This window comes from Seriola aureovittata, chromosome 13 (genome assembly GCF_021018895.1).
Source record: "Seriola aureovittata isolate HTS-2021-v1 ecotype China chromosome 13, ASM2101889v1, whole genome shotgun sequence".
Taxonomy (NCBI): Eukaryota; Metazoa; Chordata; class Actinopteri; order Carangiformes; family Carangidae; genus Seriola; species Seriola aureovittata.
In genome coordinates this window covers 14,960,896-14,978,854 of record NC_079376.1, presented here as the reverse complement: position 1 = coordinate 14,978,854, position 17,959 = coordinate 14,960,896, and the positions used below count along the sequence as shown (strand labels likewise).

Genomic DNA, 17,959 nt, shown 5'->3' with positions numbered 1-17,959 from the left:
TCTTTTTTTTCAATTTCAAGGGAGGAGTGAATTGAGTGTAGGGACCTTTAAGTCAGTGCTAAGGGGCTAAATGCCCTTATCAAACATGACTGGGCACAGGAGTTGCCAGGGAAACGGGTCTGATCCAGATGATGAGGCAACAGAGGCTCTTGATTTTGCAGTGTGTGTGGCCCCTGCAGGCTAATGTCGCTCTTCAAGCTGTAGATATGGGATAAATAGCCTACCTGTTTGTTAGTTTTTATTTATTCATTTTTTAATTCTACTGTATATGATACACCTCTTTTATAAAACAAATATCGATATGGTATTGTAGGGCTATTGTTTGTGAGAATAGCAATTCATCAGGCTATTATTAGGATATGATTTGTAGGGGTTAGTCTGTGTTAAATAAAATAAATCACACAAGACAAGCTGAAACCATAACAATTTAATTACAAAATAAATATTTAAATGAAATAAAATGCTAAAACAGTAGAAATGTTACTTCTTACATTTTCATAGAGATTTTCTTTGTGTAGTTCATGAAAAAAATTTCAAAGGACACAATTTACTTTTTACTTTAATTTACTACTTCAGTGTTTCCAAAAACAGACAAAGGAAGACACCTGGGGTGTGGGCATGTGTGAGTCATGTGTCACCAGGGTCCACACAAACAGAAATACTTTTTATAAATCTGTGAAAACCTTGTGACCAAATTACAACAAAATAACAATAATTGTAATCAATATTCTTTAATAAGCATCAAAAGCAAATGAGGGCTGCTTGAGCATATTGATTACTGTTGTAATCTGCCCTGTGATCTGCCCTTTCCTACTGGGCTTTGTCACGTCCACCATGCAGCCTACTGCACACTTTCTGGTGTGTTTTATAATAAGCTGATTCCAGATGGCTGAGGTTTGTTTATTTAGAAAGCAGCTATAATTACTGCTCTATCCTGTCCACCAAAAACAAGCAATAAAGGGAGTTTTCAAAGAACAATTTGGATATTTGACAATTTTATATATTTATTTATACACAACCTTCTGCAGAGTTTTCAGTTGATAAACTTTTCTGATCAATATTGCTCTTATATAGGTGTGAATTAGCAGTAAAACACCTCCAACTCCTGTCTGGTCACATGGCGCTATGGAGGGAGAGTGGGATTGTTACTTTCATAACTGATAAATTACCTTTAAGCTGATGGCATGATTGCTTGTGATTGATAACACTGTCTGTCTAATCTTATTTGTATATCTGACCTAGAAAAATACTTTCATATAGAGCAGTTTAGAACATAAACACTAGAGGGAGACATTTCATTACTGCATGTACAAAGCATCTGCACACTCAGTCCAACATAGGCTGTTATGAAAAGTGAAGATCTCTTGGATAATGTTTGAACAAAGTCTGACAAACTTTTTACAAGTTGCTGGTCCAAATATATTCAGCTGTATCAATAAATATAGATTTTAAACATAACCACCTTTAAATACCAAATAAATCGACAAATTACAATATCTGATACAGTAATAACTAGTAAAAAAGAAAAGGCATCAGTCTGTTTGATTCTACATTGCACTGGCTCCCAGGGATATCCATTGTATCAGGTGTGTAACAGCAGTGTTTCCACCAGTTAACACACTTCCTGTTGAACCTTGTCAATACAAACGCTCTGCCCATCAGCAGGAGGGCACGTCAGCGAAACAACCCAGCTTTTGGAGTCTTTGGCTGCAGACACAGCACTGATGGATGAGTGGAGGAGACTCCTGATGCCGTCACTGGGCTGGAAATAAATAATGAGCCACACTGCAACAGGGGGTTGGGTCACCACTGCAGTTACCTGCGAGGGATCTGGCACCTGAAAGACACAATAAAGAAAGCTGTTAATTGATAGCTGGAGGTATTTGAATTCTTTCTCCCAAGATTGTGCCATCACCTGTCACATTCTTTCACTTTCTGTTTCTCCTTTCTCTTCCTTCCTTTTCCTCTTTGCCTTTTCCTACAACAAGAACAAAATCACCAGTAAGCCTCTAGTTCACTATGATCAACAAACTGATGTTACAACAGTATACTTGTGTTCTTACCTTTCAACCTTCACAACAGGTTTCCTGACTCTGAGGAGTAAAATATTAGAAAGATTATCCAGGTGCAATATTATTTAAGTCAAGGTAAGTATTTTCCAACCCTGTCTCCTAGAAGAGACATTTATGTACCCCTAATTTGTTTTACCAAATATGACTGTTACGATTATATTCACTGGTAACATTTTGTCTAGTGAAGGTAGTTGATTTAATTTTGGTATCACACACAAGTTACATGTGTGAGGGTGGGATGGATGATGGAACCTGGAGACCAGGGTTTGTGTGGTTAGGTTAATGCAAGAAAAGCACTTTTTGTAAATTTAGGAAAAGCTTGTGGTTTCAGTTAAGTGCTAATGAAGTAAACATGTCCCATCTCTGTCTCCACTGACTTTTTCAGTATCTGACCAGGACACAGATTTTTCCATTTTGTTGCCCAAACCTAACCGTAAGAAACATTATCATGTGTCAGCTGCTATGAGAGGATATTGTAGGGAAAAAAGTGAAATATGTTGTCAGTTGAAGTTTTGGCAGATACAGTGTGTACATTTTGCAACTTTGCAGATAGATTTATGAAAAACTTTTCCTCATTATGTTGAAAGTAAAAATGCAACTCAGTGGCATTACTTTATTGTTATAAATTAGTAGTATACAAATGTCATTTCTAGGGTTGGTATTTGCATACTTATGAATATTTCATGTCACAAATTATGACTTGTTTTCTTACCTACATTCACATGTCTGATGCTCCACAAACGTCATCTCAACATATTCCTGACCCGGCTCTGACGGCCTGATTTTCAACAGCTGAGGGGTAAAATGAGGTAAGGTTACCAATAGAAGGAAATACAGTAGAAACTGTAATGTATCACACAAATTTAACAAGAGCAATTATATTGAACCAGGCGATTTTTTTTTTCTTACCTGCATGGTGACGTTCGTGGTGTGTGTTGGATGACACTCCAGGTTCTCGTCCCCACAACAACCTGCACACCTCACCAGCGGCACACAGGAGGGGCTGTAGATGTGCTCCACCTCTGTCGGGTACTCCTGCACCACCTCCACAAGCTTCTCAATGGTCCGGCAGAAGCTGCGACCCCACACTTCTTGAAACATTAACACTATGGATGAGAATAAGAGGTTGAGAATGGGTCACTTTGGAATTATAAGCCAGTCAGCTTGTGTTTCTTATGAGGAATTTTGTTTTCAGACGATGACATAGTTGCAGTTGCAGGTGAATAAATGCAAACTCCACTGTTGATGATGCTGTCGTGAACAAGCAGTATCAGTAGCTACCTCAATAATCCAACTATGCCATCCTCATACCGCATACACAGAAACCTAAAAGCAGTTGCGATACGCCACTGTGTATCCTGTTATCATTTTGAAATAAAAATGTTTGTATAATGTACAGTATGCTTTCCTGTGGGAGTATATGTGTAAAAGTGTCCCAGTTGCACAGTCTGTGTGGGAGGAACAGGGACGACTACAGCCGAACAAACAGAGAGGGAAAAGAAAACAAACACTGGAAACATGGCCATGAACAGAACCCTGCTGGAGCTGGAGCTGAGCTACCCCGCAGGCACCTCTGGGACTTCAGTGACCCCTGGGGTCACCGAATGGAGCCTGACACCACAACAGCTGTTTATAAAAGCAGACAGGCTGGGAGGAGACGGCTGGGGAAGCATCTACGGCAGAGAGATGAAGCCACGAACCGTAATGTTGTACAGCGCAAAGGGGCCAGTTCACTGTATGTCCTCTTAATCCTCTCTGGCTGCAAGTTCTACAAGTCTTTAACGTCCAATCAATTTCCCTTTTAGCAGCATTAATTCATAGTGAGGGAGAAAGAGGACATGAGGAGGGAAGGTAAGCAGCTGAGTAATCCCTGCTAGTCCAGACATGTCCTGCTATTATTTAAATCCAGATCAAATTCATTGACGAACGCACGTGCCCCATTTATGAGCTTAGTCATTTATATTCATCAGCAGTGCATGACAAACAAGTGTGGGTGAATACACCTCTGTTTAAAAGTACTTTGTCAGAACTAGCATCAGACTCTAGTAGTTTAATAAAACAGTTAAAAAAACAGTGAGCTAATCTTAATTCTCTTGCTGTAAAATGTTTTTTTTTTTAAAAAGTAACACCCATTTGCGAAATAAAACAAGAAGAAATTCCTACCTTCAGTTGTACTGTTTACACTTGCCAAAGGGAGACTCTGCAAAACACACAAAACATCCAAATGAAATGGTGAAAACTAAAACATAGATAAAAACAAACAAAAGAAATAGACATGTTCAAACCTTATACGCCCCCCCCCCTTTCCTTAACCCACACCTTTCAAACTTGAACATGAAATACAAACAAAATTTCCTGTAGATATGAAAACAGCATGATCCTGCAGTTTTGCATCTTTGTCCTCTAGTGGTGAAAGTTGGAGCTACACTGATCATGTGGATGATCATGCAGCTTTTTTGTTTTCCACTCTCCGGTGGAAAAGTCTTCCTGACAAGCAGCAGATCCAGTCCCTCATATATATATCACGTTTGTCTGTGTGCCCAACTGTTTAGGTTCAAAACCTGTTTCCTGTGGTGTAAGATTCAGCTCTCTATTTATTTTCCCATTAATGGTTTCCTCCTCCGTCTTGATTTTTTCCCATCATCCCATGATAAACAGAGTGCATTTCTCATTCGCCAGGGAAAACACAAAACCTCTAGTTGACTCCATCTCAGGAAGGGAAATCTACATTTTAACAAAATACCCTCCAGCAGACAGACCAGGACAGGCGGCAGACAACCTGCTTCCGCAATCTCCCCTCACCACTGGTGTTACATATCAGTGTTTCTGTCACACACACACACACACACACACACACACACACACACACACACACACACACACACACACACACACACACACACACTGTAGCACTGTCTGTGTACATACTGATAGTAAGATTAGTTGAAAGTGTTGGGCCAAAACTTGTTATACGATAGAAAACAGACAGACAAGGACTTTCCGAGATGATGGAAGTTAGGACTGTTGCTTTTTACACCATCTGTCCGTTGCTAAATTGCATCCACTTCCTGTTATGAACCAAAATTAGTTTGAGAGTGAGGATAGCATCTGTCAGCACAGTGCTATACTCAGCTTTTTTTTCTTTCTCCCAAACAATGTGATTAAAGAGGAATGTCCTGCTTTGATGATGATGATGCATTCACACTCACACAAACATTTCGGAGGTTCGGGTAAAACTGTCACTGAGATAAGTGTCAGACAGGTCTGTTGTATTTGGGGCCGATCAGTCTTCTCTGCAGCAGAACATAGCGTATGACAGACTTCATATCAATAGATACAAGGGCTTCCAGTCAACCACTTAGGTTCAGTCCTCCCTGTGTTAGGGGAACTGTTGAGGCATCTCCCTTTTCTTTTTTCTCAGAGTGGCTGGTCATCTGGCCAAAGTGTACAGCTGTTCCTCTGACAGCACAGTTTTCTATAGAGTGGCATTCACTGAACTGTGCTGGTTTTACAGCAGCACCACAGGATATAAGCTCCACTTGCACAATATTCTTTATGCACAGCATGGGAAAGTCACAGTTCAGTTTAAGTTATTGTTAAAAGTCATTTTCACTCTCTGGGGCATCGATTAATTTTTTTTCATCCTCTGCAGCAATGCCAGGCTGATAAAATAAATCCTTTTCCAGTGTTAATTGGCATATGATCTGCTCTCTCTCTCTTCACGTCTACGGGTGTTCATGAGACTGCTCCACATCACAAGGGCTTTTTGGCTCTGGCCTCAGTTGCCGTTGAGAATGTGGTGAGGTGGGGAGGATTTTCTGACCTTGGTCATGGGTTAAGCCTTGACATGGCGAGGAAGCATCTTTGGCAACCTCCTGTGGTTCAGAACAGAAGAGTGAGCTGGCCGCAAGACGCTGCCAGATTATAACAGGCTGCATGAGGATCCTCACGTAGTCATTCCTTCCTCCTTACAGTATTAACTGTGTGATTAATGGTGACTGGGAGGTAATTCAGCTCTTGCAAAAGGGAGAACCACTTTATATCAATAAGTGTATAAACTTGTCGAATAAACCCCACAGGCAGGATCAGTTTCTGAGTAGTCCTCTCAGGGGTTTCACTTCACTCTTAAGGTTTCACTTCATTCTCTGATGACCTTTTTCAGGGAGTTTTTTCCCTTGTCCTCTGTGAGGGTCTAACATTGTCATGTGTCACTTTCATTTATTGTTTTCATAATGTGGGTGTTAAGACCTTTGCGACTAACTGTGATTAAAGGCTATGCAAATAAACTTGACTTCACTTGACCTGACTATAAATTCTTTTAGTCTTGGCAAATGAAATACCTCTACTCTGTGTCCTCTGTGTTATATGTACAACATCTGGGGTGTGGAAAAGAAATCATTTAAAAGCTATATTCTAATACTAGCTAAAAACAACAACAACAAGCTTACTGCCTTACAGCTTATTGCCATTTCACAGAAGGACAAATATCTTAACTGAGTTTGCAAGATAGATTTCCAAAAAAAACCAAAAAAAAACACAACATATCTTGCTGTGGACGGTCGATTAAACATCAAGAGAGCGAAAAGCAGCTGTGGAGTAAGTAGAGTGGAGCAAACCCTTATTTGGTAACGGTAATGTATGTGATGTACACTCAGCAAGCATTTTTATTAGGAACGTTGTCAGAAACATTCCTTTGAGATTCTGCTGCATGTTGACATGATTGCATCACATCATTTTTTGCAAATTTGTCAGCTGCAAATTCATGTTCGACTGGATTCAGGTCTGGTGACTAACGAGGCCACTGAAGTACACTGAACTCATTATGCTCATGAAAACCAGTTTGAGACGACTTCAGCTTTGTGACATGGTGCATCATCATGCTGGAAGTAGCTGTTAGAGGATGGTACATAGTGGCCATAAAGGGATGCAACGATACTCAGATTCAAGCCATGATTTATTGGTATTAAGGGGCATAAAGAGTGCCAAGGATATATTTCCCACACCATTATACCACCACCAGCCTGGGCTGTTGACACAAGGCATGTTTGGGCCATAGATTCATGCTGTTGATGCCAAATTCTGAACCTACCATCTGTGTGCCTCAGCACAAATCCAGATTCATGAGACTACTGAGACTACGTGAGACCAGGCTGCTTTTTTCCAGTCTTCAACTGTCCAGTTTTCATGAGCCTGCGCCCACTGCAGCCTCAGATTTCTGTTCTTGGCTGACAGGAGTGGAACCTGACGTGGGCTCCTGCTGTTGTGTGTAGCCCATCCACCTCGAGGTTCGACGTGTTGCGCATTCTGAGATGCTTTTCTGCTCACCACAGCTGTAAAGAGCGGTTATATAAGTTCCTGTAGCATTTCTGTCAGCTCCAACCAGTCTGGCCTTTCTCCTCTGACCTCTCTCATCAACAAGGCGTTTCCGTCCGCACAACTGCTGCTCACTGGGTGTTTTTTGTTTTTCGCACCATTCTGAGTAAAAACTCTTGGGACTGTTTTTTGTGAATATTCCAGGAGATCAGCAGTTTCAGAAAATACTCAAACCAACCCAACTGGCACCAACAAGCACGTCATCGTCAAAGTCACTGAGATCACACTTTTTCCCCCCATTCTGATTTTGATGTGAACATTAACAGAGGCTTATACAGTGTTCGGCGACTGTACATTTACATTGAAAAAAATCTAGAGTGGAAGCTGGAGTAAGGACGGGATGGGAGAGTTAACAGATTTGGAGCTCACAGATGTTCACTGATCTATGTCAAAGTTGGTATAGTGCATAATCGCATGCCTACAGTTAACACTTTCTTTATCAAATACTGTATTGTTTTTTTTTAATAAACTACTTATATATATATATATACCATATATATGTTTCTTAAAATACCATAAAAATCAAATGCCCATCTTATGTTCCAGGGCCCAAAGATGGTCCCTTAACACTGCTCATTACTCTCAACAGCAGCTTTACTGGCACTTAGATGAATGACTTAAGCAAGTAATCACTTAGCAAAATTGTCATTGATTAATTATCTAATCTTTTCATCACTACTGTTGGGCCAGAGGATTCCTGTCTAAAAGTCATTCTCATTGGATAATTAACATGTTGGATATGTAATAGAGTCACGGTCCCCCAGGTTTCCCTGATATCTGTCCCATAGTTGTACAAGTTGTTTTCTTCTTCAAACAGCTGTTTTTCTAAGCAGCACAGTGTATCTGTGCTGCCGCTGATCAGATTGGTCTGCAGAGTGAGGGGCAGTTAGTTGGAACAAGAGAAGTTAGATTAAAACATCTGTAGCAGTTACAGCAGTAATGAAAACGTGGCATTATGGGTTGTCATGCTTGATTGCAAAGCTGCTTTAAAAAAAATAATAGTCTCCTATATTTCTGAAGTCTCCAGCGTAGGTTTGTAAGCTGCTGCCTGAGAGTTTGCTCCATCTTCTGGGTCAGATCAGAGGAGCTGTTGTGTCCCTGGGCTCCTGCTGTCAGGCCACAGAGGCCCCGGGCCTCATTACTCTCCACTCCCACACAGCTGAACTGCGTCATCTTTAACCTCCTTGCTTAACTCCATCTGTCAGAGGAAGGGCACTGTGCGTAGGGAGCAAAAATAAAACATGATGGGGACCCAGCATAATGGTCATAAAAGGTTTTTCAACTTTGAGGGTCAAGCGAGGAAGGGGGGGCGTTGGGCAATTCAACAGCAGGTACCATGGTCAGTTGCCAAAAAGATCTGGATACCAGCCAGGTTGTATACTCCGCAGTGTAAAGTACTGCAAACGAAATGCAGACAGGTTTATTTGACAGTTTAACCTTAATAGATAGGACTCCTTCTCCTGGGTGACTGGACTGGAGAATGATACAAAACTAGAAAAAAATCATCGGGGTTTCTCTTCTCCTTTGGATTGCAAAACAATGACTGTAAAGGGTGAGTCACGCTTGCCTTGCTTCCATGTAAGTTGAAACAGAAGGAACTTGAAGAATCCTGTTAATCAACAAACAATCAACAGAAACAATTTCTTTTTAATGTGGGGGGTAAAATGTTAATATGCTAAAAATATGAATTTCTAGCAATGAAATAATCCGATTTTCATTAATATATTGTTGACATCTCCATAGTGATGACAGAATATCATCAAACCTGCTCATTCACGGTAGTTTGGAGATGTTATTTCATATGCTCTACTTCACCAATGATGACTGACATTCTGGTTCACACCTCTTGTGTTTGACAGTGCCAACGGGTTTCATTTATGCTGTGCAAAACAGAGCCAAGAATCTGAAAGGTGTCACTGTCAATTGCAACAATTTGCTAGTATTCTCATGGCTAGGATTTCCACACATCAAAGTCAACAGCATGCTATGGTTTACCAGTCGGCACACTTTGGCTAAATACCACTTCTACAAGAAGTACTCTACTCTTTGCCGTATTTGGTCTAGTTTAGTGACCTACCGCAGCTGGAGAGGGAAAATGTGGATTTCAGTTCCAAATCCTTAAGATTAACAGTGAAAAATTAAAACCACAAACATGTAATTATCAGTATAATCAATTGGCACACGTGTATTATCAGATTTACAGTTACCATGGGTGCAGTAGTGTATTTTAGGCTTCTTAACACATTTATCACTCCAGTATGGAGATTCAACCTGACTGACTGATTGAGGTTTGCAATACGAGGTGAAGATTGTCACCAGACTCACTAGTATCAAAGAACTAAAATTATGTAAAGGTGTCAGAGTTCAGGAGTGCTACAGTATGTGCTCCGTTTAATTTTGAGCAAAAGTGGCCTGGCTGAGTTTTGGAAGCCATCCCCTCTTCAGTTCTTCTTGACTCTGGCAAACAATGATCCCAGCTACTGGGCATAATGCCATTGTTTACAAAGCTTTCTGCAATGGTTCAAACTTAACCTTATTCGGTGAGGGTAACAGAGTGGATAAACAATCTTTGGATGAGACGCAAGCTTGTGGCTCTTGAACGAGTTAAAAGCATGGTATGGGGAAGTTCAGCAGAAAATAATAATAATAAATAAAAAGCAAAGCTAAACCTGGCCATAATCCGGGCCAGTGAAGCACCTGCATCTCCAACTCACTGAAAACATCTAGGCCAGGCAGAGAGGACTGTATCCTCGTTCTGACTAAAGCTCGACTCTGAACATGAGACCACACAGGACAGAGAGCACTAGAGCAGAGAGAGTGAATACAAACACAGAGACAGCTAGACGAGTGAGAAACAGAGCTACCTCCGTGCCTCACTGATCTCCCTCATCCATCCTTTATCGAGAGCCAGATTCCACATCATCAACACCATGACCACGACATTAATTCTCAGAGCTCTCACGGGGCCTGCAGGTCACTGTATCTATTCTCCAGCGCTACAAAAGAAAGCCGGGTTCTGTTTTGTATACACGAGAGGGGTGAAACTGCAAACGACAGCGGTGCCATTACAGGTCTGACAGTAACCAGCTGGGTCTCTAGGGTGGTCAGGTCAGGGCTTGTGATCACAGAGCGCTGCCAAAACACCAGCAATCTTCAACAGAGCGTGGTAGATGTGCCACAACAATTTCTCAAGAAATCTGGGTGAATGGGGCCTTTGAAATCCAGAGTTATGCGTATGTAACGTACTGTCTTGGCAGGTTGCAGGGACTTCCTGGAGTCCCTGAGGGTTGCCTGGCCTCATGGGGACAACACGACTCCAGGAAATAACTGGGCCTAAAGTTAGATAAGACATATCCAGGCACCTAACCCGTTGTAAAACGAAAACTTACAGGGCAGCTTCCCTCCCGTTTCAAGTCTTTATGCAAACATATGCTAACCATCTCCTGGCTCTAGCTTATTTAATGCATAGACACAAGAGTTGTATCGATCTTCTCATGAGCCTCTCAGCAAGAAAGTGAATAAAAGTATTTCCCAAAATGTAAATGTAAAACTATTCCACTATGATGCAGTTTTGTCAAGATAAAGATAATCATCCCCTTTAATAGAACTACTTTGTCCCTAACAGTGAGCTTGGTTACGAACAATCATGTTTTCTTCGAGTAGTAAAAAAACAGGGGAGAGGTAAAGGTCCATATAAATGTTGATTTAGATAAACACCATTTCCTCAGTATAAGTCCATTAATGCATGCACAAATGTCCCCCCCTAAGACACACACTCAAACACACACAACCACTGTGTAAACCGTTCACCCCGTCCGCAAACACACACGCACACACGACACAGGTCTTGAGATAAGGCTGACCGGTGGTAATTGTGGTCTCTATTACAGTAAACGCTGTTCTCCCTGTGTAAACCACAGTAAATTACATCCAGATGGGAGATTAAAGCTCGCTGAGTAGACGGCTGCCCCGAGCAACGCTGCTCCTCCTCCTCCTCCGCAGGAGGAAGGAGAAATCCATATTTCCTGATTGAGGTTGAGACCCTCCCCTGGGCCGGGACATTACAACTCGAGAGAAATACCACAACAATGCAAATAAAAGCCCCATCAGTCAGCAAGTCACTACCACTGCATGGACTCAAATGCAGATATGTATAACTAGGAAGATGTTCAAGTGTGTGAGCGAGGCAGAGAAACAGAGTGGAGGCGGGACTTGACTTTTTGATGTTTTAATGTCGGTGATAACTCGAGCTGCATCCTGACAAAAACTGAAAGCTCTCTGTGTTTTCTGTTGCTGTTAAAGAAAACCCTCTGCTTATGAAACCTCATGGTAACAGCTCGAAATGTGACGTCATGCCAACTCTCGCTTGGCTAAATATGAACAAGAACAAGAAAAACACATCATGAGCACAAACACAGACACACGTGTGCGATGCCGATGGTCAGACTCAAGTCTTGTTTTGCTGCCGGTGATGATGTAAAGGAAACACCTGTGTAACGTCACGTCCTCACAAACACAGATATGAGAGCAGAAGGTGAGGCTCATTGCCTTTTTTTTTTTTATTTGTTTTTCCTCAGTGACATCAGGAACATGCTTTCCTGGAGAAGTGATGAGTAGAAGACAAATGAGTTGGGCAAGAAGCGTTTCCCATATCTGGTTTCTGTGATTTTATTTGAAGAAAATGCTGTATTTTAAAAGAGAAACCAACAAAGAATTTCATAATCTCATACCAAAGAGGCTTATAATTCTTATCCTTCGCTGATTTGCTTAATATAATGGACTTTTTTTTTTTTTTGGAGGATTTGAGCTGATTTCTGAGTAGTGCAGCATCTCCAGCACTGCAGTGTTTCTTCGTGGAAAGACTGACTAATGTCAGTCGGGTTTGGTTGTGTTGATGCAAGATTTCACCTGTATTTTTCACACACACAATCACAATGACAGGAGAAGGATATGTACAGCATTCCAGTGGTTTTGTGATAAGGTGGGGAAAGTTATGAAATGGGCAGGAGGCAACAGGTAGTGCAGTTATTGGCAAAGCTCCTTGAATGTGCAGAGTGCAGTGCAGACAGGAACGGAGAAAGGATAGTCACACTGCTGTGGCTTAAACACAGACACATACACAGGAAGTGCCAATAATACATCAAACAGGAAAATGGAGAGTGTCAAGGAATGTGAGCAAAATAACCGGTGGATGGCAGTTATGTCATATTCTCCACCAGACAGCCCTGGTGATAGGGTGACCAAGAGGCCACCATTGTTTAGAAGGGAAAGCCAGGTGCTTCCACCGACAGTCAAGAGCCATACTGTATATACATGGGACCAGAGTTTCATGACAATGAATCCCAACTGCACATATTAACAGAGTGCACATATGACTCACCGTGATGACGGAGGTTTATATAGTTCTATCAGCTGCAATGTTGATGTTGGATGAATCACAACATTTTGCAAAAATGATCTATTGTGAAATTGTTACTCACTATATGACACTTAATTAATGTGGTACTTTATGCTTTCATCTGTGATGCATCATTTATATACTCAGCTGTCCTAACATCTCACCAAGCACATGCCTGTACATGACCACTTCACTAACATTATTTCCACTATTTCTCCCAAACTATAACAGCAGTGGCTGCTGGCTTAGTGATGTGCACTGTTTGCCGTTGCCAGCTAAGTAAAATGAGATTAAAGCAGCACTGATGTCTCATTTTTACAATGGCACAACTACAGTCACTGCTAACTTTCAACAATGGTTCCCAACATGGCGGTTGAAAGCCCTAAAAAGGGTCACAAGATAAATCAGGAGGTAAACAAGATTATGTTAATTTTTTTCAGACATTTCTCTTATAATTGATTTTCCTCTTGTGAATACCGTTCCCTGATCATTTCTTTTTTATCTCAAATGGCTTCTAAGGTTCTAAGGTCGTAAACTAGTAGACACAAGTAGACTTTACTTTGTCTATGAGGTCACAAGCCCAAAAGTTTGGGTTTCACCAAAGTAGACTACTATTACAATGTTACAACCACAAGTCAGTATGAAGATGTGATGATGAAAACAATATGCAGCTACTACAATTAACATCTGCCTTATTTCATCAAAACATATTTAAATGACAGAGGATTTCCATTAATAAAAAAAAGGGATACACTACATGTTTCTACCACACACGTATGCACGTGCACACACACACGCACACACGCACACACACACACACACACACACACACACACACACTGAACTCTGCTGTAAATCCCTGGTAGTAAAGCAAAATGATTAAGAAGTTAAACTTAACCCCACCCTCTCTTGGCCGCTCCATGTTTCATAGCAGACATGAATGACTGCATGAGTCACAAGGCTGCTGACGGCAGATCCAGCTGTGACAAAGATGAAGAATCATCATTATCAATTAGTGGCACATATTTATGGGTAGAGAATCCCAAAGAAAGACATTTATAAATAGCATTGCCAACCTCATGGCCAATGTTTGCTTTTTCCACTTTGGTATTCCAGTCTGACAGTTTACTGCGGGAGCTGGCAAGACAGACACCCACCATAACAGTCTCATTTTGTCACTGTGAGTAGAAAAGAGCTGCTAGTGTGAGTGTCACTTGTTTGCTTAAAATGTGAAATATTTAGTTCCTCAAACATATTCGAGCCTAAAAACCTCAAAATGTTTGTTTGCAGTGAAGCAGTAAAATAGAACAATCTTTCCTTTTTCAGATGATCCTTCAACAAAAAGCCATTAATGGCAACTGAAGGGTTAGAGAGGGACCCAGAGCTCAGAAATAACAAACTCAGATCCTCACAGACCGTCTGCATGACAGAGTGGACGTTGAATTTCTGAAATGAACCGTTTACATTTGCTGTCAGTCTTCATGGCAGCGGGGGGCCATTTAGCCTACATGTTGAGGGCCCTGGATTTTGTCACTCCTGTTTTGACTAAGCAGGCCATGAGCTGATTATGAGGATTAGTGGAGATGTGGTGATCCCATGCCTCTCCCACTCACCCTCAACTCAGCAACAGCTGCAAAGTCTCCAGTTAGACAATCTGGTGGGACATGGAGCTTTTTTCCAAACTTGAGAGCCTGACTGAGTCTGTGTGTAATACTTCTATATGTGGACTGCAGCCTGGAAAAAGGTAAACTGCTGCGGTGTTACTTTTATTTCAACAGGCAGCAGCAGTGTATGGAGTGTGACAGTAACAATGAATGGATGCAGGAATGGACTGGTTTTGCATTAAACATGAGAGACATCAGAGACAGCTGCCAGCCCTCAGCCACCTTGGGAGGAAATCAGAGACTGAATGGGTTCAACAGCCCGAGCGTTAGTTGGCACAAGTCCTGCTGTCCATTGCACATCTTCTTACAAGTGTCTCAACAGCGCGACACAGGGCCTTTGAAAGAGGCTTCACTCCAGTTTCAGCTCTGTCCTGTTCTGGCACATTTTCATTAAAAGACTAAAAGGCAATGCCAGGCAACAGAGAACAGAACGGCTTTGTGCAAATCCACTGTCGCCTGACAGTGATATGACTAGCCTGAAATGAAGCTTCAATAGAGTTTTACACACACACACACACACACACACACACACACACACACACACACACACACACACAAACACACGTGGTTCATCTTCATTGTCCTGATATTTCACCCTGCATTGTATCCATTTAACATGTAGCTGGATGCAGAGATAAAAGACAGGAAGGAAGAACTGTTGGTGCACATGCAAAGAATTCAAGACTAAACTTTCTTTTCACCTGTTTTACCTGCAAATACTTTATACAGTTATTATATAGATATTATATATATATTAGATTATATATCATACAGATATATTGTTAAACAGATACTCTAGGTATTACCATATAGAAATTTATAGAAGAAGGGATTACTTAGACAACTAAGATAGAAATCAGAGCATTTCCTTTATGGAAATCTACAGAGACAAAGAAAAAAAAAAGTCCTCATCATAAAGGAGTGAACGTAATCCACGTCTGTGAAACTGGCCCTTAAAGCACGATGCGGCTGTAATTATGAGCTCAGTAAGCTTCGCCAAATAAAACAGTGAGTCACTTCGCATCATGTGTTCCACAGGGAGAGTGATGCAGTTTGTCACGTTCCGTCTTATGAATGAAGTGAGCAGGATGGCGCTCATTCAAAACGGTGTGAAGGTGTCAAAGCACAATGGATTGTTATCACTTCATTATTAACAGTGTTCTGCTGACTCAGGCATTTTCTATGCACATTTGACTGATAGCAGACTATTAACATATCTAACAATTTGGACATTTTTTCTTACTTTGTTGTTTAAATAGCAGACATCACGGAAGACGCACATAATCTAACTAGAGAGAACATCTTTATGTCACAGTCTGATTTAACTCTGAAATCATCTCCTTTTCAAGTAAAGTAAAGTTTCTCTGAATGATAAACTTCCTACCTGTGCAGGTGAGAGCAGCAGATAAAGCGCCACCGCAGTCTCGATGACAAAACCGAGTTTCATTTCGCGATGTCTGCGAGTGGAGAGGGGGGGCGGCGGCTCCCGGTGCTCACAATAAAACAATCCAACAAAAGAGTCCCAAAATACTCATAAAGAAAAAAAGATGCTGACTGAGAATTTCCAAGTCATCTGCTCCCGCTTTGGTGTAGTGCTGGGAATGAGTGCAGTCACGTAGCTCCTCTGCCGCGTGTAACCTGATGAAGTAGATTGTGCTTACTAATGAATAAGGCCCCGGAGGCGAACTGGAGGTGCTGGGACAATAAAATAAAAAAAGAAAAAAAAGTTGTTTTTATATTTACATTAAAAACCAACTGAGTCGAAGCACAAAGCTTTTAAAAAAAAATCAACAACTATTGTTTAAAACATGAAATAGCGGCAGCCCCGTTTTGACAAAGTAAAAGCGCAGTGTGTTCAGCCCAAAAGTGTTGATCCTCTGCTGAAAAAAAAAAGCATGAAGTTGCAGCGACAGTCTCAGTTTTCAGTCCTGCTCTAAGCTCCAGTCGGCAGAAACACACACACTTGCCTCTAATTGCCCCACACTACCTTTTCACAAGCTGGCCATTTAAATCTCCTCCCCTTCTCTGTCCTCCTCTCTGCCCTGCTGCATCTGCCCTCACAGAACTCACCGATGAGTTTTTTTAGTTTTTTTTTTTAAATATCCCCTTTAAGCCACAGCTTGTAATGGTAAATCATGTGATGCTGTAAATGGTTATCACAGAGCTTTCGACACTGCTGCTGATGCTTTATTTCTGATTTCTAGACTATACAGCACAGGTGATTTACACCACAGAGTATACACAGACCTGCTGAGAAAAACTTCTTCTGAGGACTCTGTGTGAGAGCTACTCAGGAAGATAAACATTTAGAGATCTTTTTCAGTGGTGACATGGATGGTATACTCATTGCTGGCCCGGGCTCCAGGATGCAGGGCGATTTTCCTCTGGAGGCTTTGGTGTTTAGTCAAGTTTGCAGAGACAGAAGGAGAGATTCCATTACTGTTGACACATAGAGTTAATCTTCAGCGTGGGACTTCAGTGTTTGCAGAAACCCCAAAACCAAACGGATTCCTCGTGGGCTTCCACGCATTCCTCCAGCAGTGCTCAATACACTCCACTGCCTCCTGCTATTGTACAGACCACACTCAGGAGTGTGGGGTTTCTAAACATCTCAGACACTTTAAGCAGAAGTAAGCCATCTCACCCATTACCATCTAGCCGTCCTGGCCGGAGCATCAGTAAGTGCAGACAGTCAGGGATGATGAAAGACATTTCCTCTAATTATACTGGGCAATATTACAGTAGTCTTTACCTAAATTGTATCTCTACATTGCAGTGATGGATGCTCTTCAAAAGTCAGACAGAATGGAGGCAAAGCAAACTGTGATTCTTCAGGGAATTGGACTCCACAATTATTTTGTTTTAGTCCTGCCCTTAGTGTTCTCACTGAGCTGTCATTGTCTGGATGGTGAACATTTTCCTGTACAGCAATATAAATCTTCTCCTTCTAACTATCTAATTATCCATCTTATTGCTGAAATATTGCTGGTGCAGATGAACAAGAGATGGCCCAGAAGCTGTTTTCTCCCTCCTAAGTAGTGAGATTAATACCTCCACTTTTAGAAAGGGTTACGTAAGACCATAATGATGTAGTGCAAGTCAGTTTCATGTTTTGTCTGAAAGATATTTTAAATGGAAGACTTGAAGATCGTTGCTTCTCCTCCCTGCTACAGCTGCCACACAGGCTTGTTTGTGTGCTCAGCAGACTGAACCAGACTCTTAACGCCGTCTCGCCATCTGCTCAGTGATCTATCAGTGTTTTTAAGGTGCACCAGCTGATGGGGCCTAATAAGATCACAAATTGTTTACACTATAAATATAAGCTGACAGGACAAACAAACCGGGCTCGAGTGATATTGTACTCCAGGGGAGATGGATCTCTCTGTTGTCAGAGTGTGAAACAACCTTGAGGCCCTCATTGCTTTTTACTAAAACCACAAAGCTTAATGGTG

General features: G+C 41.4%; 1 protein-coding gene across 1 annotated transcript; it reads right to left on the bottom strand.

Moving 5' to 3' along the window:
- Positions 1–412: 412 nt before the first annotated feature.
- Positions 413–16,569, bottom strand: pgfb (placental growth factor b). Its single transcript, XM_056394401.1, has 7 exons — positions 15,892–16,569; positions 4,236–4,272; positions 2,982–3,178; positions 2,785–2,864; positions 2,064–2,093; positions 1,916–1,978; positions 413–1,837 (listed from the first exon to the last, which is right to left on the bottom strand). The coding sequence occupies exons 1-7, from the start codon at positions 15,952–15,954 to the stop codon at positions 1,816–1,818; spliced, it is 492 nt and encodes a 163-aa protein (XP_056250376.1). The 5' UTR covers positions 15,955–16,569; the 3' UTR covers positions 413–1,815.
- Between the last annotated feature and the right edge of the window lie 1,390 nt (positions 16,570–17,959).

Coding starts and splice junctions, on each gene's coding strand:
- pgfb (XM_056394401.1), bottom strand. CDS start 15,954: ATGAAACTCGGTTTTGTCATCGAGACTGCGGTGGCGCTTTATCTGCTG. Junction 2,865..2,981: donor CCACGAACGTCACCATGCAG/GTAAGAAAAAAA, acceptor TTTACCCCTCAG/CTGTTGAAAATCAGGCCGTC. Junction 1,979..2,063: donor CCTGTTGTGAAGGTTGAAAG/GTAAGAACACAA, acceptor TTCTTGTTGTAG/GAAAAGGCAAAGAGGAAAAG.